The sequence below is a fragment of the Polypterus senegalus genome, chromosome 12, assembly GCF_016835505.1.
Source record: "Polypterus senegalus isolate Bchr_013 chromosome 12, ASM1683550v1, whole genome shotgun sequence".
NCBI classification, from domain to species: domain Eukaryota; kingdom Metazoa; phylum Chordata; class Cladistia; order Polypteriformes; family Polypteridae; genus Polypterus; species Polypterus senegalus.
This window is the reverse complement of record NC_053165.1, coordinates 28918702-28941169: the sequence shown is the minus strand read 5'-3', so window position 1 is coordinate 28941169 and position 22468 is coordinate 28918702. Positions and strand designations below refer to the sequence as shown.

General features: G+C 37.6%; 1 protein-coding gene across 9 annotated transcripts in view; it reads left to right on the top strand.

Annotated features, from left to right (window-relative positions):
- LOC120540046 (voltage-dependent L-type calcium channel subunit alpha-1C-like) overlaps positions 1-22468 on the top strand; it is a 1017626-nt gene that overhangs the window by 884324 nt on the left and 110834 nt on the right. For all 9 annotated transcript variants that reach the window (XM_039770507.1, XM_039770503.1, XM_039770506.1 and 6 more), the window contains exons 28-29: positions 9171-9329; positions 10396-10506. In XM_039770507.1, coding sequence (XP_039626441.1) covers positions 9171-9329; positions 10396-10506 — 270 coding nt within the window. The remainder of the gene's footprint in view (positions 1-9170; positions 9330-10395; positions 10507-22468) is intronic.

Sequence of the window (22468 nt, the reverse complement as noted above, 5' to 3'; positions counted from 1 at the left end):
TGCAAACAGTAGCTCAAAGTGCTTTACATAATGAAGAATAGAAAAATAAAAGACACAGTAAGAAAATAAAATAAGTCAACATTAATTCACATAGAATAAGAGTAAGGTCCAATGGCCAGGGTGGACAGAAAAAAAACTCCAGACGGCTGGAGAAAAAAATAAAATCTGTAGGGATTCCAGACCATTAGACTGCCCAGTCCCCTCTGGGCATTCTACCTAACATAAATGAAACAGTTCTCTTTGGATTTAGGGTTCACACGGAAGGATTTGAAGATGAGTATTACAACAAATAAGTTACAAAACTTTAAAAGAACGTAATCAGCTACCTAGAATATTAAGAAACGTGCGTGTTATTTGACAGTTGTTTAGTCTTGTATTGGATGTTGTTGTAAGATTTGATCCAGAATCACACTTACATGTGGTAGTTGTAAGATCAGATCACCAGGGATTTTTTAAACAAGAAATCCAAAATGTGGATATCCAGATCAAGTCATAATTCAGAATATAGTAGGTTAATGTCAGGAAGCACATCTGGCTGTAAAACTAATGATGGAATCGGTCCAATCAGCCTCAGAAAATGTTAGGGCATACAAAATAGATGACATGCAGGGGCTTGGACCTGCCTTGGGGAACTGAATGAGGGCCACCCAGCCAAGTGTTGACCTGGTTAAAGTAGTTAGTTCAGAAAAATAAGATGGAGAAGGAGAAAGGTAGGTTGAGGGTAATGGTGGGGACACTGAATGTTTAGGCAATGACTAGGAAAGGAAGAAAGTACAGTGGAGCCAGTGATCAAGGGAGAAATAATAGTATTCAAAAAACTAAAAGATAATCTTGTCAGTGTGAATCAGAAGAATGATAGGGTGATAGTGTCAAACTGGTCTTTGATGAGACTAATGTTAATGTAATTTGTGCATATGCTTCACAAGTGGGCTGTAAGGAACAGGAAAGGGAGACGTTCTGGGCATAAATGTATGAACAACTTAATAGAAGAATCCCTGAAGCCTACGAAAAAACTTGTAATCCCGGGCCACCTTAAATTCCCTCACATCTCCTCATCGGCATCTTTTGCTTTGCAAATGTATCGATCAGTACCGATCAGGCTGCCTGATGCTTGTGCTATTTCATATACAGTATTTGCAAAACAAAAGACGCTGATGGAGAGAATCAAAGGAATTTAAGGTGGCCTGGGATTATGAGTTATTTCGTAGACGTCAGGGATTCTAGCGTAGGCAGTACAAGAGGGAGAAAAGGTGATTGTTGGCATTGATCTAAATGAGTGCTTCAGAAAGAGTAGAGAGCGATGATGGATAGGGTATATGTAGGATTGGAAGTAGGGAAAGGATAGTAGATTTTGCCATGGCATCTGATTTGGTTATAGTTAACCAAATTGACTTCCTAATAGAAATGTAGATGGAATAAGAAATAAGACCATCAGAGGTACAGCCAAAAGTAAGAGAGATACATAAGAAAGTACATAAAATGTGTCTGAAGCAGTATGGACATGTGATGAGAAGAGATAATAAATATGTGGGCAAAAAAATGATGGATATGGAAATATAAGGGAAAGAAAGTTGAGGAAGTCAAAGTAGAGGTGAATGGATAAAGTAAAAAGATTTAAAGGAAAGATTCTGACTAGGGAGGAGGTACAAGACTGACCATATACTGTAGAATATATTCTGTATTATAGTCTTTATTATGTATACCTTAAAATGCCTAAAATCCCATACTTTAAACCACACTCTCACTTACTGTATTTCAGCACTCCTCCCACCCCCATTCGCCCCCCAGTTTCTTTTACACCTTGTGAACGTTACCCGGGCACAGACAGGCAGACATGTTGCTTTTCCACCACCACACGTTTATTTACAATTGCTATTTACAAAAGTCAAGTGCACACAAACCTCCACAAAGTCCTGGCTACACAATGCCTTCTTCTTCGGGCCGCCTCCACCCTCTCTTCTGCTTCGTCCTGCTTCCACCCGACTCAAGCCTCGAATGAAGGGAGGCGGCCCCTTTTATCCACAACCAGATGTGCTCCAGGTGCTCCCCGGCAATGACCCGCCGACACGCCCCAGTGTGGCGGAAGTGCCGGCTGTACTCCCAGAAGCACTCCGGGTGTCCTTGCTTCTCTTCCCCCCATTACATTCTGGTGTGGCGGAAGTGCTGAGGTCCAGAGCTCCAAAGGCATCGGGGCGCCCCCTGGCGGTGACCACGGGCCCATACAGGGCTGGGCTTCCAAGCCCTCTACCCTTGGCCCCCAAAGACACCAGGGTGGCAGCCCCCACGTGATCCCAGGTGGGCGCACGCCCTCTTCTGGTCCTTCATGGCATCCGTGTTGGTTAAATAATAATACAACCTAATAATCTACCAGGCTGCTTTCTCTTTGATTAGTCTTTGGTCAAATCCAGCATGGCTCCTAACTGAAGTGAGCGATGATTTGGCTTCCTTCATGGATGGTTAATGGCAAAGACAGACTACATTCCTTTGCCTCTCTTACTAATGAAACAGATCAGGCATAGCCCCCTCCCAGTTCAGTTCAGCTGCTTTGGAGTGGTGGGGTGCAGTATTTACCAATTAAACAGCTCAGGCAGACTTAACCCAGACCCAAAGTCCAGCAATTTTTCGAAGTTCAATCAAATATGAAAGAAAGGATGCAATTATGTCATAAAACTGGCACTCTCTTTATTATTCTTATTTATGAAACCATGGAGATAGCAAAAAGAATGCTTTATCCAACTTCTTTCACTTAAAAATTATTGCAACTAGTTACACAATTGTTTCTTCTTCTTCTACTTTCAGCTGCTCCTGTTAGGGGTTGCCACAGCAGATCATTTTCTTCCATATCTTTCTGTCCTCTGCATCTTGTTCTGTCACACCCATCACCTGCATTTCCTCTCTCACCACATCCATAAACCTTCTCTTAGGCCTTCCTCTTTTCCTCTTCCCAGTCAGCTCTATCCTTAGCATCCTTCTCCCAATATACCCAGCATCTCTCCTCTGCACATGTCCCAACCAACACAATCTTGCCTGTCTTACTTTGTCTCCCAACCGTCCAACTTGAGCTGACCTTCTAATGTACTCGTTTCTAATCCTACCCATCTTCGTCACACCCAATGCAAATCTTAGCATCTTTAACTCTGCCACCTCCAGCTCTGTCTCCTGCTTTCTGGTCAGTGCCATCATCTCCAACCTATATAAAATAATTTGGTCTCACTCCTGTCCTTCCCATTCACTCTTGCTGATACCTGTCTGTCACAAATCACTCCTGACACTTTTCTCCACCCATTTCACCCTGCCTGCACTCTCTTTTTCACCTCTCTTCCACAATCCCCATTACTCTGTACTGTTGATCCCAAGTATTTAAACTCATCCACCTTCGCCAACTCTACTCCCTGCATCCTCACCATTCCACTGACCTCCCTCTCATTTACACACATGTATTCTGTCTTGTGCCTACTGACCTTCATTCCTCTCCCCTCTAGAGCATATCTCCACCTCTCCAGGGTCTCCTCAACCTGCTCTCTATTATCGCTACAGATAACAATGTCATCAGCAAACACAGCAAACTTAGTTCACAGGGACTCCTGTCTAATCTTGTCTGTCAACCTGCCCATCACCATTGCAAATAAGAAAGGGCTCAGAGCTGATCCCTGATGTAATCCCACCTCCACGTTGAATGCATCTGTCAATCCTACTGCAGTTCTCACCACTGTCACACTTCCCTTGTATATATCCTGTACAACTCTTAGGTACTTCTCTGCCACTCCCGACTTCTTCATGCAATACCACAACTCCTCTTGAGGCATCTTGTCATATGCTTTCTCCAGTTCCACAAAGACTCAATGCAGCTCCTTCTGGGCTTCTCTAAACTTCTCCATCAACACCCTGAGAGCAAACATTGCTTCCGTGATGCTCTTTCTTGGCATGAAACCCTACTAATCATCACTTAACCTAGCTTCCACTACTCTTTCCCATAACTTCATGCTGTGGCTCATCAATTTTATTCCCCTGTAGTTATTACAGTCCTGCACATCCCCCTTATTTTTAAATATCGGCACCAGTGCACTTCTTCTCCACTCCTCAGGCATCCTCTCACTTTCCAAGATTACATTAAACAATCTGGTTAAAAACTCCACTGCCATCTCTCCTAAACACCTCCATGCTTCCATAGGTATATCATCTGGACCAACGGCCTTCCCATTCTTCATCCTCTTCATACAGTTAGCTAAACAATGTGATGGACCTTTTCTCTTAATATATATAGAGATGCAGCCTTTCAAAATGTGTGAGAAATTTAGTATTTTTGTATCTATTGTAAATTTATTTTTCTCCCACTTTCTCCCCTATTTTTAAATATATTATCTTGTTTCTGCCTGAGAAGTGACATTACATTTAATTTAAACTGTAACTTCTCAAAGCGCACAATAAAAGTCCTAGGTTTGGAGTCGTTTGATCCCCGTATGCGATAAGCTTCAGCTATCTCAGTGTCTGATTTAAAGTCTTCTCCAAATATTTTGGAGAATAGTTCAGCTGCAAATTTCACTGGGTTTGGACTTTTGCGATTTTCAGGTAGACCTTCAATTCTAATATTATTCCTTCTGTATCCATTTTCCAGAGCAGCAAGTCTGTCTCCGTGTTTTTTGCATTCAGAATTGGCAGCTGTTGCTTTTCCATCAGAAGTGAATGCTAGATTTTCGGCTGTTTCAATTCGAGTCGTGAATGTCTGTTTAACATCCTCCAGCTGATCGGCAAGTGTGCTCAGTTTAAACGCATTTTCCTGAATGTGCTCCTCAATTTTTTCCAGCATACATTTAAAGGCCACCTCAAAGCGATTATATACGCGTTGCTCCGAGTATTTATTATCCTGCCGCAGCTCTTGCAGCTCTCGCCGTGGCTTCTCACTTATCTTCTCGCTTATCCTCTCGCTTGTATTGAGCATACTATTTATTCACATTTTTTATTGTATATTTCTATCCATATGGCCAACTTTATTTATGATTAATGTTTATCATAGTTTAGATGAGAGACAGAAGCACTAAGATGCAAAGTAAACACAATTGTAAGAGTTTTAGATTGAATATAAGGCAAAATGTGAATTGTGAAGAGCATCTTAAACATTTACCTTCAAAAATAATAATTTTTTGTTAGCTACGTGTTTTATTTTCAACACCACAGACTTGCCATTTGTATTCAGCCTAACTTTTAATGGCAGTGTGAACTGAAACTCATCAGCACCCTCAATTAAAACTGTTGTCTCCACATTAACAAACACCAATCCTTTGTGACAGCAGTTTGTTAAAGAAAGTTCAGAGCTCATTTACATAGTAACTGTAGTGAAATAGCTGACACATGTTATCTCCAACTTTTCAGATGATGCATCACAAGTGCCATCTTTCAGTCATTTTGGCTTGCCAAGCGCGTAAGTAGCACATGAAATATTGCCATACAAGGTTTTGCTACACATTTTGTGGGGCTACAGCTGGTGGGAAATAGAAACAGGTCATGAAAATTCATGGTTAGGGCATCACACAATATGTTATACTGCATGTACAATTGACCCTTCTCCCCAGAAAGAGAAACAGGTAGATGCATGGGAAGACCAAAATTTAAATCAAATACATTTTTGAACACCTATTTTATCCTTAACAATTATTTTAACTTTAAAAGCAGTACTTACAAATCAAGTATAACATCAAGTCCTTCATCAAACATGTCTCAATAAATTTAAAACTGTGATCAGATTCTAACTTGAGTTTTGCGCTTTGGTGTACAGCCCGGACACAGACAGGTAGACATGATCTTTGTCCACACACATGTTTATTTACAGCTATTATTTACAATAGTTCAGTGCACATTCCCAGTGCCACAGCACCAATCACCCCTTTAAGTCCTGGCCAACACAATGCCTTTCACAGTCTTCAGACCACCTCCACTCCTCTCCTCTGAGCTCCGTCCTCTTCCACCCAAGTCCAGCCATCGAATGGAGGGAGGCGGCCTCTTTTATACACCCCCAAATGGGCTCCAGGTGCTGTAGCCGGAAGCCCTACAGGTGTCCCTGATCCTCTTCCCCCCAGCACATCCTGGTGTGGCGGAAGGGCTGAGGTCCAGGGCTCCCAAGGCTCCCTGGCGGTGACCAGGGTTGGGCTTCCAAGCCCTCTACCCGTGGCCCCCAACACAACCAGGGCAGTCGCCCCCTCATGGTCTGGAGGAGGCACAAGCCCTCCTCTAGTCCTCCTGGGCGTCCCGGCTGGGTACCACCCCCAGCCGCGTGCCACAGTGCATAATGATGCATCGATGAGCTGCTGCAGAAGCCCTTTATTTTCAGCCTTTTACGTACAGCTGTGATGTTTAATATACTGTAAATGATCGGTGATAGGCATCTATATATCATTAGAATGGGCTAAAACTCAGCATTCTAATGGTAAAGAGTCTTCCACTGTGGCTTGAAGTAGGTGAGATCTTTGATAAAAGCAGATTCATTTAGTTGTGGTGCACTGCTTGCCTCATGGTATACAAGTGCAAATCACATATTTTAATAATGAAAGAGAGCAGATAACATGGAAATTTAAGACTTATTTGAGAGTAGATACCCTGGGGTATACTATTATTGCTTTTGACGACTTGTGGGTTTACTGCAATGTACGCAAACAGCTTTTAAATATGGCCGTGTCCTGCCAGCAGGACACATCATGAATAAGTGGTTAACTATTTTCACTTAATGAAAATACTGATACACTATAGGATTATTTGACAATAATTGTCTTAACCAATTTATTTTTCTTGAGTCAAATTAAGAATACTCCTTGAAGATCTACTGTTTCCTCAACTAGCCATTATAATTTTTATTAAAAAGGCACTGATAGGGCATGAACATTGCCAGGTGCAACAGCCACCAATGCATGTATGCAACTAAAAAATTGTACTAACACATTTATTGCAGAGCATGAGCAGTCATTCTGAATAACTCAGCCATTCATTGACTTCTGTAAAAAGCTGTCAGAGGCCCAAAATGTGCTTTCAAGTTTGACTGCAGAATTTATTTTTGCAATCCTAAAAAAGAGTGGAAATAATAGACTGTGCCCTTATCTTCTTAAAGCGCATAAATGCTACTTTGTTTAGTGGTTATTTTCATTATTTACTTTGATTATTCTTTATCTGTCAGTAATCTGTGTTTCAATAATTTTCATGTTTATAATCAAAGGTGTTCTAGAAACATCTAAAACACCAAAAGACCACCATGACACAATGAATGTTGGATTTCTGGTGTTTGTCCTATTTAGATTCATAAAAATATTTACTGTGCAATAGTAAACTTATTAAAACAGCAACAGCCATGTGAAAAGCAAGTCATGTAGTAGTATTCTTGCAATTACCAGTGGAATGTGAGCCGGTTAGTCTGTTAATCAATCATCAGCTGGCTGCTTTCTGTGACTCAAGCTCTCCACTCAAGATGATATAGAAATCGGCTGAAACTGAGAAGACAACTGCATTAGATATACTGTAGGTGTTAAGAAAGTAGTGATGGTGGGCTTGGTTGAAGGAAAAGGGAGGGGGTGAAGAACCACATCTTGGTACTTAGTGTCACAAATTAAATTAACCTGGTATTTGTTCCTGCATTGTACAGAAATTTCATAATTGAGAATTTTGGTTAAGCTTTGGGGATATTGCTTCTGACTTGCAACTTGATTCACACAGCATGAAATTAAGAAATAAAGCCTTATTTCTTCAACAAAACTAAACACATTAAGCATGTATCACATAGTTTCAAATACAATTAGACTAAAAAAACTCATTTTTACTGACCTTACTGTATCGTTTTAGTTCTTTTATTCTACTGAAAGAGATGAAAATGAACATTATCTCACAACAGTTGAATTTGGATAGTACCATTTTCACCGGATTGTCCCACTGGGATCTCTCACATTGTAGGGCATTAACGGTAAATTTCCAACCAGGAAATTTGTATTTCCTTTCTGTCCCATAGCACATGGATAGCAACATTGTAACTTAAGTGGAGAAAAGGCACTGATAGGGCATGAACATTGCCAGGAGCAACAGCCACCAATGCTGGCACTACGTCTATCACAATGTATGCAACTAAAAAATTGTACTAACACATTTATTGCAGAGCATGAGCAGTCATTCTGAATAACTCAGCCATTCATTGACTTCTGTTTAAAGCTGTCAGAGGACCAAAATGTGCTTTCAAGTTTGACTGCAGAATTTATTTTTGAATCCTAAAAGAGAGTGTAAATAATAGGCTGTGCCCTTCTCTTCTTAAAGAGCATAAATGCTACTTTGTTTTGTGGTTATTTTCATTACTTACTTTGATTATTCTTTATCTGTCAGTAATCTGTGTTTCACTAATTTTCATTTATGTGCCACTCTTTTTGTGTTTTCATAGTTGTGACAAGAAAAGCAGGCACATTAAAGTTGTTCATTGTTTGCAAGTTTTCATATTTAGTTATTGCAGTAGTATGTATTCATTTGTCACAGCAAAAGGAAATCTTGAAATATGATGATTGAATGTGTAATTTGAAATGTGTTTAGCCCTTCAAATGGAAGCACTGCACATGTATTCAATGCTTACATTACTAACAGTATATGATAAAGATGTTTTTCACTTTCAGTTTTTGTAATTTCTGCAATATCATCCAGACTAAATCCCTGTCCAGATTTTCAGGCTTAAAAATTTTCCTTGCTTTAACGCCTGTGAAATGTAAATTAAATGTTACGGTAGAAATAATTAAGACTTTTTGTGCAATGCTCATACTGTATATATTTGCACTGTTTATTGTGTAATGATTATAAAATAGGCAATTAACACAAAACTGGATCTGGTGCAACTAGTCATCTTTATATATCATACTGTTGTGCCATTTTGCTGTAAAATGCAGTCATGAGCATGCAGCAAGGTTTGATCATCTGCTATTAAAATGTCTAAACACTATTTCATGTCCAGAGATCTTCTTAGGCAATTATACCTAAGGAATACAGTATGACATAAATGATTAACTGAAATGTTTAAGCATGTAAAAAGTAGTTATTTTACTACAGCTTTTCTTGATCATGCATTTTTGATTTTGCAACATAAGGGAATGTTATCATGCTGCATACTGTATGGCTGTAAGTTGTCAATGACCTCTCATTTCTCTCATTTTCTTCCTTAGCGGCAGTGTGTGGAGTATGCACTGAAGGCACGTCCACTGCGACGTTACATTCCAAAGAATCATTACCAGTACAAAGTGTGGTATGTTGTGAACTCCACATACTTTGAATACCTCATGTTTGTCCTTATTCTTCTTAACACCATCTGCCTGGCAATGCAGGTAAGACCGTAAGTTAAAACTGACACAGGGAAATGTTTGGGCATGATTTTAAACTTCAATCCTTTTGTTTAAGACTGGCAATGTTTGTGATTTCCCTCCAGTACAGTCAACAGTGAGCTTTTATTACTATAGATTTCTTAAATCAATTGATAGCAGAATAGAGTGAAACATTTTCAATTAAAAGCAATTAAAGTTTTGTTAATGTATTAATTACACTTTTCATGAATATTCAAAAAATGTTTGTTTTAGCTAAAAAGCAAGTTGGCCATTAAAAAAGAATCACAGGATTTTAATGCCCAAGGCTTTTTAAATTTAAGACTTGTGTTTTTTTTAATTATTATTTAAAAACTATTGTACAGTACACATCTGTATCTTCTTTTTCTAATGTTGCAGTTAATACATGTTTTAGTTATACTAATGATTATGGGTCACAGGTTTAAAGATCAAGTTACTTGCTGTTACTAAATTTAATATACAGAGGGGTGTTGCAAACAGTTTACACCCCTGTTATACAAAAATGTACATCAAGTGATTTATCAATTATTGACAAAGTAAAACCCTAGCACTATAGCAGAGGAGAACCTGCAATGTAGGTGGAGAATAGGAGCTGATGAAAGTGTAGCAAATAAACCTGTTTCTCAAGACTTGTAAGGCCTATTCAGGCTAGACACCGAAAAGACATTTTGCATCTCGAAACATATGAAGCTGTATAGGCTGTATATGCTTACAACTGAGTTTAGGTGGTGCTGAAGTAGAAATAATTTTGTTAGGCTATGCTACAGGTGGAGTGGCAATAGGTCTTGATTAAACAAAATGAGAAATTGTAGTTATTATGAGTAAACAACATTGGTATAATTAATAAAATAATTATAGCCTCAATTCATTATCAGAATGAATTCCTCATTTTATTAATACCAAGAGAATATTAGTTCAAAGCCATATAACGTCATGTGTTTGTGTGCCACTTTTCAAGAGGAAAATAAGGGATTTTTTTTTTTTCAAGCTACTATGTAATGGTCCAACAACATATGTATACCTGTACATAATATTATTTTTATTTAAACAGCATCAAGGTCAGTCACATTCTTTCCATGAAGCCATGAATGTGCTCAACATGCTGTTCACTGGACTCTTTACTGTTGAAATGATCCTCAAACTAATTGCCTTTAAGCCTCGCGTAAGTATCATTATTATGATTGATGCTCTCCTTTGACTCTTTCTCCTTCTAATTCTTTCGTAGGTTTGCAGCTTTCATGCAAACACAGGGCATCATCATTTATAGAACTCTGTTTATTTGACTTTCTTTAGGGTAAAATGACATTGTGTCTGGAATGTGTTCAAAGATTGTAAGCTAAAAAATACTTTGTTACAATTTGGCCAGAAGTCTGTTAATTCCTCAAGTTTTAAAGAGGTACAAAATAAAAATTAACAGCAGTAAAGTAGTTTGAATGAAGTAGTTCACACAGAAATACTTTCTGATGCATTTCAGTTTAAACTATGACTTCAGCTCACAACCATCTGCAAAAAAATGAATCAAAATATTTTTGCTGATTTCACAACCAGATAAAAAAATGACCTTCTCTCTGCTTAAGTCAGTACACATTGGGGGGTTACTCTTAGTCAAAGGTGCTGATTTATGGTTTCCATGGAGGTGTAATGTCAGTTGTCCATCTTATTAAGTTACGCAAGCTTCATTGTGGAGGGCAGCTGAAAGGGTCCTAAGAACCATTACTCGCTGCAGGTTCTTGAATACTTTACTTTAGAGCTATTGAACTGTGGCTTTTTGGGCAATGAAGGCAGAAGGTTTACGTTGCAATCAGTCTGTTTTCTAGATTCTAATTGATCTATCTTATTAATTTTCTTTGCCGAGATTTTATATTTCCAATTCATGGGACATTGAGTCATTGATTTCAGTCCAAAAGATTGTTTTCTGTTTCCACAATTCAGCTAATATATTCACTGTCATTAAAGTAGTTTTTTAAACTCTTTAATCTGTGTGATAACAGTAATAGTATTAAGAATGTGTTCATTCTCCACAAGATTTAATTTACAGACAGGAATTGGTCGCCTGTTAAGAACCACTGATATTTTTAGTTCCCTGAATTGAATACCTTTTCTTTAAATCTTACTACTCCCAAAACAAAGTGTACATATATAAATAAAATGTATATTATTGTTATTATTATTAAGTAGATAATAAAGCCTGATAACAAGTGGTTTGCCTTGACAGTAGCCGCATTTCCACTATGGAATCTCTTACTAGTCTAACAAAATGTGTTGATATACAGTATGATATTTAATTAGATTTTTTAGTGATTATAAATTTTAGAACATTAAATGTCTATATGTACAGTATACTGTATTGCCAAAGTTAAACTGCACAACACAAATCTACATATTGATTAGAGGCATAGAGACCAATTTCCTCTTGATTTTGTCATTAGTTAACTTTTGTTGCGTTCATTAACGTAAAGTAAAGCAACACATTAGAAAAATCAAATACATTTTTAATACCACAATTTTATTCAAAGAGTATTTGCACAAGATTTCTTTAAGCAATGTTTTGCCTTAAGGTACCATAAGGTAATTTTCTTAACTGCTGTAAGTAAAAATCCACATGAGTGATCTGGTGCTTTGAACTGTCAATACCTAATATTCTAGCTTGCACAGCTTTTATTACCTTTTTATTACCTACTACAGTCATTCCCCTGCCAACAATTTATCAATGTCAATTTGAAGCAACGACAACTAGCCCTGTACTGATGTACCAGGTTCAAGCAGATGTACAAACATAAGTAATCAATGCAGATAAGCAAGATTTGTCCCTTCAATAAAGAATTACATCTGCCAACAGAATTAAGAGAGTCAGTTGAAGTTTTTCTTCCCTCTTTTTTCTTTTTCTCAGAGCTTTTCATTGCTAATGACTGGCTGTGTCACAGACTCTGCAAGTGCATGTTGATATTTAACAGATCATGCTGCTTACAACTTGCACCAAATAAAAGCAGAAAAAATTGCATTTTTTTTTGTTGTGGGCTGAGACTACTAAGTAATACCTACCAGCATGCATATCCATGAATTCAGACTATAAAAATGTACTACACATTTCAGTGGTTTTGATGTATCAAAACAATGATAAAAACTTAAGTGGTACTGAATGAGTTGCAAGCATGTCTACCAGTATTAGAATATTTCACTCAATGAAACTTCAAAAAGACGTGCGTGTCAGGATGATGGGTCATCATAAAGTCATGTGAGATGTTTATCACATAAACTGTTGTCTCTCCAAAACTTGGCTTCTCATTCTGTTGTGGCATTGGGTCTGCCAGAGGTTCCTCCATTTTCCAAGTTCTTTTCAATGGTGTAGGAAACTGTGCTCACTGACACCTTTTTTTTCTTTGCAATTTTTATAAAGGACACTTTGAAGAGTCATATTAGTCAGTCTTCCATTGTAAGTTGGGGTTTTTTCTCAATATTATGATAGCAATGTACTGTGTAATATTGTCCAAATAATGTTTCAAAATGTTAAGCAACACTGTTTGTTCCAACGCTGCTTTTACAGAGGGTGTGTAAGTAATCTATAAAGGTCCTGACACCTGTAGGCATTGTTTGCATCAATATTTAAGACTTTTTTTAACTTCCATTGCTGCAGAAAAGCTGTACGTTGTTAATCCATTTCTTGTTCCCTAAAAAAGTATAACTCTTGAAAATTACATTGTTTTTCAGTTTCTAGTAACCTAAAATTTTTTTTACCCTCTGGCAGTTCACTGCTTACTTTTGTACCATTTCAGGTTATTCACTGGACTAGAACTGCTTAAATTTCAATAAAAGCTGAAAAAATGGCTTTGTTCTAAAACTTTTAACGCTAGAATTCCTGAAGCCTATGAAAAAACTCACAATCCCAACCCACCTTAAATCCCTTCGCACCTCACCATCAGCGTCTTTTTGTTTTGTAAATGCGTCGATCAGCACAAGCAGCAAACAGCCTGCTGTCCCATCCCCCGCCTTGACCGAGCTGAGTTCAGGCAAAAACTTCTCCCAGCTTAAGCCAAGGCTCCTTATCTGTGTGTGATGTGCCTGAAGTTGTATAAGGTAAATAATACAGTATATCATTATTTGGAATACATGCATTTCATGTGTGTTCCGTGTCAACCAAGATCTGGTTAAGTGTAGGATGAAAGGAAATGGAAGAAATGTTGAACACATACGTAAAGCAGAAACTTTTTCCATATTATACTAATAATGACATGAAGTGTATAATATATGAAGACTTTAGTCCAAATATCAAATAAACATGTGAAGAAGCTGTCTGTTGCTACGGTCCTGCCTTTGTCCAGTCTGATAGTGGTCACGGGACATCATATCTTTGATTACCAATACAACAAATAGTTCTGAGCAGGCATCAGCCACAGCACTGCTCTTGTGAAAAGAATGGGGAATAAATGCCATCAACTCAGAGAGGGAGAGGCAAGTTTGTTGTATCATGTGAACGTCACTGAGAGAATAAAACTGAATAATAAAATAACAAGCGCTAACTTTTACAAGTAGCCACAATTTACAACAGGTGTTACAGACGCAAATCAAGTGTATGTTTTTATTATATTATAGTAATAATAAAAATAATAATAGCACCTCACTACTGAAAACGCAGAGCGCTCAGTCTCAAACCTGGGACCTTCAGGTTATAAGGCAGCAGTTCTTACCTCTGCACCATTCAAGAACACGTATCAACTCCCTGTCAATTGACATTTGAGTTTGGGTTTTTAACTCATTGACAGCCACATGTAAATCAAATGCTTTTTTATTTTTTTTTGTTGTATTCTTGAATAAAAGTGCACATGTTTATTTGACATTTGGACTAAAGTCTTCACACATTATACACTTCACATCATTATTAGTATAACATGCAAAAAGTTTCTGCTTAAAGTATGTGTTCAGCATTTCTTGCTTTTCTCGCATTTCCTTTCATCCTACTCTTACCCAGATCTTTGTAGACACGAAACACACATGAAATGCATGTATTCCAAATAATGATATACTGTATTATTTACCCAGTACAACTCCAGGAACTTCACACGCAGATAAGGAGCCTTGGCTTGAGCCAGGAGAAGTTTTTGCTGGAGCTGAGCTCCGTCAAGGCAGGGGATGGGAAAGCAGGCTGCTTGTGCTGACGGAGAGGTGCAAAGGGATTTAAAGTGGGCCAGGGCCAGTTTTTTTCGGAGGCTTCAGGAATTCTAGTGTTAACTGGTAGTATATATTTGAATTCCTGTGATTGGCAGCTCATAAACCATACAACATGTGGATAGTGCCATAACTGACACTCCCTCACAATGTAGGCAATATGCCTCATTTGGGACTCCATGAGCAACTGTTCATTCGCCACAAACTCAAACCAGCGGTACCCAAGGATTCTCCAAAGAGACACAGTACCAAAGGAGTCCCGTCTTCGTCTCAGGTCACTGTATATCGTTCATGTCTCTCAACTATATAGCAAAACAAGGAGCATCATCACTCTAAAGATTTGAACCTTCATCCTTTTGCATAGATATCAAGAGTGTCACACACCCCTTTCCAGCGACCTCATGACCCCCCATGCTCTCCCAATCCACTTACTGACTTTATAGGAATAGTCACCAGAGACATGAATGTCACTGCTGAGGTAAATAAACCTCTCAGCAAGGTTGACACTCTCTCCACAGACAGACATACTGCTGATGAATGTGCCTAAGAGGTCATTAAAGGCCTGGATCTTGGTTTTTATCCAAGTCGCTCGCAAGCCTAGGAACTCAGACTCCTCACTCAGTCTTTCAAGTGCCCCAATCAGTTTACAGTTTACCAGAAAAGGATTAAAAAACAGTGGCCATACAACATGACTGAAGTTTTTAATTATACTGTTTGTCTTTCGAAGATGGTGAGTTTTATACATGTCTTAAATAGAAGACTTTGGAGTCAATTAGGTGCTATACATAGCAAAACATTATGCTGCCAGTGAGGATGGATATTGCTGTACCTGTAGAAGTTCATTTTTCAAAATCCTGGACCAGGTCTCTGTGTGGAGTTTACATGTTGCGTCTGCATTAGTTTTCCCTGGTACCTCCAGTTTCCCCCACATCCCAAAGAGGTGCACAATAAATGACCTGGCAATTCACATTACATCTGTGTGAGTGTGGGTACCCACTGATGTTACATACAGGAGGGTTTCTTGCATTATGCCCAATGTCATGGTATACCCCATGATGGTATTTGGAAATGAGTAAGGGAATGTCATTTTGCAATATACTCATTATCTTGTTAGACCCTCATTCCAAATGTGAGGGTTCTTTAATTTTACCTACATCCTTATCATCCACTCAGCACACCACCTTTGCAAATTTTCTTTCTTATTAAACAATGAACAGTGGAATTATATCTACTTCCCATACACTCAAAGGAATGTTCTGCTTTTATCATATCCAGTAGTGACATTTTCCCTGACAAAGCCATCACCTTCCAGGCAGCTGAAAACACGTTTAGATCCCATACTTATTAAAAGTCACTGGTTACTGAATCGTAGAAAATACCATTAAGTGCAGAGTGCATATACACAGCGCAGCTCGTTAAAATGGCCAACGGCAGGCACAAATTGCAAAACACCATTCAGCAAGAAGTACAGGTAGATGGTGACAAATATGTCTGTCCTTAGATTTTTTTTTTTGGAGGTATGTTGTGTTTTATCTGGCTTAGGTTTAAGTTCCTTTCTTTCTTTTTTGTTTATTTTAAACTGTGGTTCATTTATTTATGCAACTTTTCTTAATATTATTATGTTTATGTTTTATTTCTATATCTGTGATGTATTGTTCTATGTCTCTTGTGCTCCGTGGTTTTTACCCCCATGTGTCTTCTGAAACCTCACTCTGGCCACTTAAGGCCCAGAAAAGAGTATCTCAGGGAGAGGTGTGTTGAGTATGTGAGGAGTCTGTCAGAGTGGTGGCTCCCTGGATAATGAATCTGTACTGTTAACTGGAAGGTTGCTGGTTTAAATCCCAGCAGTGCCAGAAGTAATACTAGTCTGTTGGGCCCTTATAAAGGCCTTTAGCCTGCAGTTGCTCCGGAGTGCTATACAAATGCTGACCCAAGTGTCTATCTTCCTATCTGTGTGTCTCGAATTTGTATAAGTATTTCTTTTTATTTTAATTTACTGTATTTTTATCATTATTTCTGTCTATGGATTTTGTTTTTTTTTGGGACTTGATTGCTTAAGCCCTGCAGCATGCACTTTTTTACTTTTTCTTTTTAAATAAATATTTGATTTATAAAATTTTTTGGTCTCAGTTTTTCTCATCAAGCTAAAGTCTATCACAGTTTCTGTCCGTTAAGAGGAATTTATAAATATTTTGTGACATTTAAGAAATTTAGAATTTAAAAGGCCATTTTTCCCATTTTAGGGCATGCTTAGCCTGAAGAAAAAAAAGTATTACACCATTTGCAACACGTTACCTATTGTACTAGGTAACTATCTATATATATAATTCACTAAGGGCACGCAAGACAGTGAGCGCAAGCAAGACAGAGCCCCGCCCACCAACTCTAAGACCATGGGATACGTTCAACAGAGTCCTACCCGCCAACTCTAACCCTCCTACCGCGTCATGGGATACGCATGACAGAGCCACATATGCCAACTGTAACCGTCCTCCCGAGTCCAGAGTCGCTGTCGAGGCACGCAACAACTCACCAAACACAGCCTCAGTCGCTTTCGTCTGTGCAAAAGTCCACATGCACCTCTGAGCCACGTTGACTTTATACCGCACGCAAGACAGAGAGCCACGATCGGCAACTCACAGAGCCCCGCTCGCCAACTCTAACTAAGGGCAAGCAAGACAGAGAGTGCAGGCAAGACAGAGAGCCCCGCCCACCAACTCTAAGTTTAGTGTATAAATGGATATAAATAATTGCATGTAAACGATTTGCCAAAATCTGTTGTATGTAAATGATACTGTTTAAAACGTTATTGTTTTTTCATCAGAAAGCCGGTTGCCACGTCTACCTGTATTAGTTTAAATGGCACTTTTACCACTCTCAATAGGGCAGACGCACTCACTTATCGTGTTGACTGGGCAACACAGTGAATGCGGCGTCTATCTATATATGTCTATGTTTTCTGTAACCTGCTACAGGAAGGTACTCTCTCGACCATTGGTATTGGTTTCGCTCCTTGCTATTTTCGTTATACTGCAACGGTGGTTTCCTAAGCCTTTGTTATACTGAATTCCTTTCTCACCGTTTTCCGTTCCTATTCTTACACCACCATAGTATAATATATTTTGTTACTTTTTTGTTTGCATGTAACAAGTGATGTAGCTAAGTGACTTTTAAAAGTCATGTTCCCCAACACTACTGGCACATGACAAGCTCTAATAATTTGTCATATTTTATAGTACTTTGTTTGATTGCAGTACCATTAGTACTGCCAGTAATTTTACAAAATGAATTCCACATCCATCAAACAGATTGTTATGGACTTGAAAAACTATAGAAATGCCATCAAATAATATGGAAACCATATTTTGTATTTATATTTGGACAGAATAATACCGTAATACTGAATGAAATATATTTAACTCAGCGCTACAAGCAAAACATGGAAATATTTATTTTGTGTAATATAAAAACAGAAAAATATGGACCAGCATATTTTAATCATTAATCTTCATCAGTGCCTGAAGGGGAAACAAATGCATTAAGTGCCAGTACTCTCTCTTTTTGTGAGCTTTTTGGTCCTCCTCCCAAATGCATTGCAGATTTTAAATGATTTCTTAGTGAATGGCCCCCCTCAAAGTTTTGATCACTGTGATACATGTACATTGGATTGGACAGCTTTTGGGTTGGTGGTCCCCTTCAAGGTCAGACTAAGAGATGCTAGTACTCAACTAATTACTGCTGGTATACAGCAGCAAAAAGCAGAATAAAGCCAGAGTGCTGTACCATTGAGTACCAGCCAACTTCTAACCCTGATCTTCTATAAAAAGACAGAGAGTCGGTGCCCCTAAATAGAAAATCGCCTGGCTGCTGGTTCAGAAAGTGCGTATTGAAAGATGCTGTCAGGTTCTTTTATACTGTACTTTTTGGAGTGTGGTGGAGATATCTTTGTGGGGGTTCTCCATATCTGATATGAGATGTCTCACAATACAGTATGTATTATGCAGAGCTTGTGCTCTACTGTGAAGTTTGCACTATGATGAGACATTCTTTGTAAATCCTTTGTCCAGTCTCTGACTAGGTATTTTATACACTTTCTTGACTGTTCAATAGATTTGTTTATTAGGAAAAGCTGGTTTCATATTGTTTGATAGCTCTTTGGTATTATTACTACTTCTACTAACATGTACCATTTATCATCATTACTTTCCATATACAGTAGGGATTTCAGGTCCTTTTCATATGCTCACACTGAATAACCTTTAAAATACTTTAGCTCTAGCCTACGAATAAGCTAAACACATCTTTGAGTATATATTGTAAATGCATTAGGTATGTACTGTACTGTATTGCTCTAAATTCAATGTGACCCAAAAAAATAAGGTTTATCCATTTCAGAGATGCTGGAAGAATTAATAACATTTAGAATTTATACCTGCTCAGGAACATGGTCTGTTAAAGGGCATACAGGTAAAATATTGTTTAGAGATGGCTAAATAAACACAAGCAAATAAACCATTCTTCAGAATTTTTTACAATGTTTTCGAAGCAAGGGTGTGAGTGAAAAAAACACAAGCTCTCAAATGAGTTTACCTCTTTTACAGGAGCATGTAAATCTGGGGTTGAGAACTGAACAAAGAACTGCTTACTGTATGGTTGAGAAAATGAGTTATCTGACTGTATTAAATCAGTAGTCTTTGTGAAAAGGCTAGAACGGGTCGGCAAACTTTCAGTGGTGTCGTGCCCACCATATGTTACAATGTTATTCCACATGCCGACATAATTCTGCCAATTTTGTTATATGTAGTATTAATATATGATCTGGTTATAATGGCCTTCAAAAGTATATACTTTTGAAGCCCATTATAACCAGATCTTATATTTACGCTCATATAAAAATTTAAAATACATAGGATCATATGTGAAAAGAATGTTTTCTCAAATTTTTTTTATAACTACATTTGTTGGCTTTATTTTTGGTTCCAATTATTCGACTAGAATAAGTAGTTTGTTTCTTCTTTTTTGATTCACTTTACTCATCAGAGCTTTTAAAAGTGGGCTGATGTTTAGTTTGATAATGTCTTTGCACACTTGGCATACGACACACAACACTTTCACAGCATAATGCATAAACAGCACGATCCTTTTGTTGTACAAATCCATATTGATTTGTTCAAGAGTCTTGAAAAGAGCGAAACATCAAGTTATTGTCTTTTATGATTAATTTTAGGGAAGTATATTACTTAATAACAACAAGAGGTTTGTTTTAATGTACCACACTTCTTTCTACCAGGTAAAGTTATCCCAAACAAATCTAAGCATGTGCACTTTAAAATCCTTCTGTGAAAATATAGTTGTTTAGCTTTTCTTTCTTAATGAAATTATATTTTAATTTACACAGATGGATGGATTCAGTTCTATGTCAGAGAACTGTGTTTGAGAGATTTGCCAATTTTCTCTGTTTCTTCTCTATTTTCCCATGTATCATATTGTCTCCAAATCAATTAAAATGGGCATTTTACATTAGCCTCCAACTCCATTATAATCTCTTTAACCTGTATGGAAGTTAATCATAGAGTTTCGTGATTTAAAATAGATATAACAGTACATGACAAAAACATTTATTGAAAACATTATAAAATAGGATGTACACTGGTTAGCACTGTTATTTCATATCTCCACATTTGTAGGTTGAAATCCTATAGACACTTTTTGCCTGTGGACTTTGTGTGTCCTCCTTGCGTATTGGTAGGTTTTTGCACAAAGATGTGTACAAAGCGGAACAGTTATTTGTTCTCGTTCTGCATAGCGTGATTGTGAACGGTTGTTGAAAAATTAAAGTTTATTTCCTATTTGTACTGCTTTATTGTGCTTTCAAGTAAAGTAGTGCTGTGTTGGTGTGTATGTTCATAAGTAGATGTGCCCAACAATGGATTTTAGCCCAGATTTACCTTTGATGCCATGGGATAGCTGTCCTTATACTGTATTAGAGAGTGTCCAAAAAAAAAATTGAGTGGAATAAAAAAAAATGTAAATCTGAATTATTACTGAAATAATTTGTTGGTTCAGTTGTTCACTAGGCACTAGGCACATGGCTGACGGAGTGCCAGTCTATCACATAGTGAAAAGACAGTCTTTGAGGGATGAGCTGCAGGCCTCCTATAGAATATAATAAAGCAAACGTGAGTTTGTTTTTAAGTAAGAAGAATGTGTTATTGTGGAATTTGTGTGACTTACCAGGTACATTTACTAGGTTCACCTTTTCTAGCTCTTGAAGATTAACACACACACACATACACAGATCCTATCCAGGCAAAGCCTCTAGATGTGCCAGTTACTCCACAATATTCCACATAGGATTCTTTACACAGGGACCTGCTATTACCAGTACTAACAAATATATGAGTGTCCTCGTGACACACATAAAAGCCCAGAACTTGTAGTTATGTGTCGCTTACCAATCAAACAATGTCTTACTTTTACCATAGTTGTTCTAATTTTATTTCATTTTGTTCATTTATTTTATTTAATTTAATATTGTTTTTTATCAGTATGGTGCTGCTGGAGCATGTGAATTTTCCCTTGGGATTAATAAAGTATCTATCTATCTATCTATCTATCTATCTATCTATCTATCTATCTATCTATCTATCTATCTATCTATCTATCTATCTATCTATCTATCGAGGAGCAACCTTGCAGCCTTGATTAACCCTGTGGCCAAGAAAGCAGCAATCTTTCCACACTAGGTGCCCCTTTATTATTTTAATTACTCCAGGTAAAAGACAAAGTATAGGCAATATCAAACCAACATGATATTTATTAGTGTATAACAATACCAAAAATAAGAACATATAATAAACAATAAAACGGATAAGAAAAGCTTTCTGAAAATAAGAAATGTCAAGGAGTGGATTTTGTCCTGGGCAGCATCTGATTTACTGATCATTGGTATTCATAAGTTACATTTTCTGATGCCCAAATCAGTTACTCTCATCTCTTGATCTCAGACGTCACTTCCTATGTTGTTTCCCTTCTTTTGGTCCCTCAGACAAGCCATATTTATGTTAAAATGGACATTTGGGATTTCGGGACATATGACATTATACACATTTGATTGGCTATCTTGTTCTTGTGATGAATACTTTTTTTCAAAGTGTTTGATATTTTTACACAATTCCATACTGCTTTCCTTTACCACGTTATAAACTAATTAAAACAGATCTTAGTCCTACAGTGTCCATAGTATTTTTCTTTTCCCAGGTAATAAACTAGTTGGAACAGCTGACATTTCTGTGGTGTCTATACTTCAACTAACTGAAACAGACACAGTTATAGACCAACTGAAACAGATGCACTACATTTACAATTTACTAGCGCAATACTGGATGTATGAAGAAGATTCACTTCCATGGTGAATTGCTTCTGTAATTAAATTTATTTTTAGAGTTCTGTAAATTGTTTATCCTGGGTTGTTTGAGCAAAAATATAAAAATTAATATAAGCATTCTGCAGTTTAAAAAATGAAGATGTTCCTCTCCTGTACAAGGATCAATGAGCATACTGACCAGTGGCTGGACTTAGCAATTTTCCTTCTTCTGTAGCTGCTAATTATAGTTATTGAGCTTGTTAACTTGTATTGCATTTCTCAACTAAATACTGTTTAAAAAACCCTTCGAACTGTTACATTTTTCTGTGCTGAATCTGCGCTGAAGTAACAAAGAAACTTGACTGACTTGTTTTTAATGACCTCACCCAAGTGAGTGCATCCTAAATAGAACAGACCCTCTGTACACTAAATAAGAGAATATTCTCCCATGATCCTTTTCTGTACAATAAATGCTGAGCTACCTAATACACACACGCATTCACAACAATTTTAGTTTAATGTAGTTACAGTAAATGTCTATGCTGCCTACCTTGACAGGACTGGATGTGTTGCAGGAATACAGACAGGGTGATAA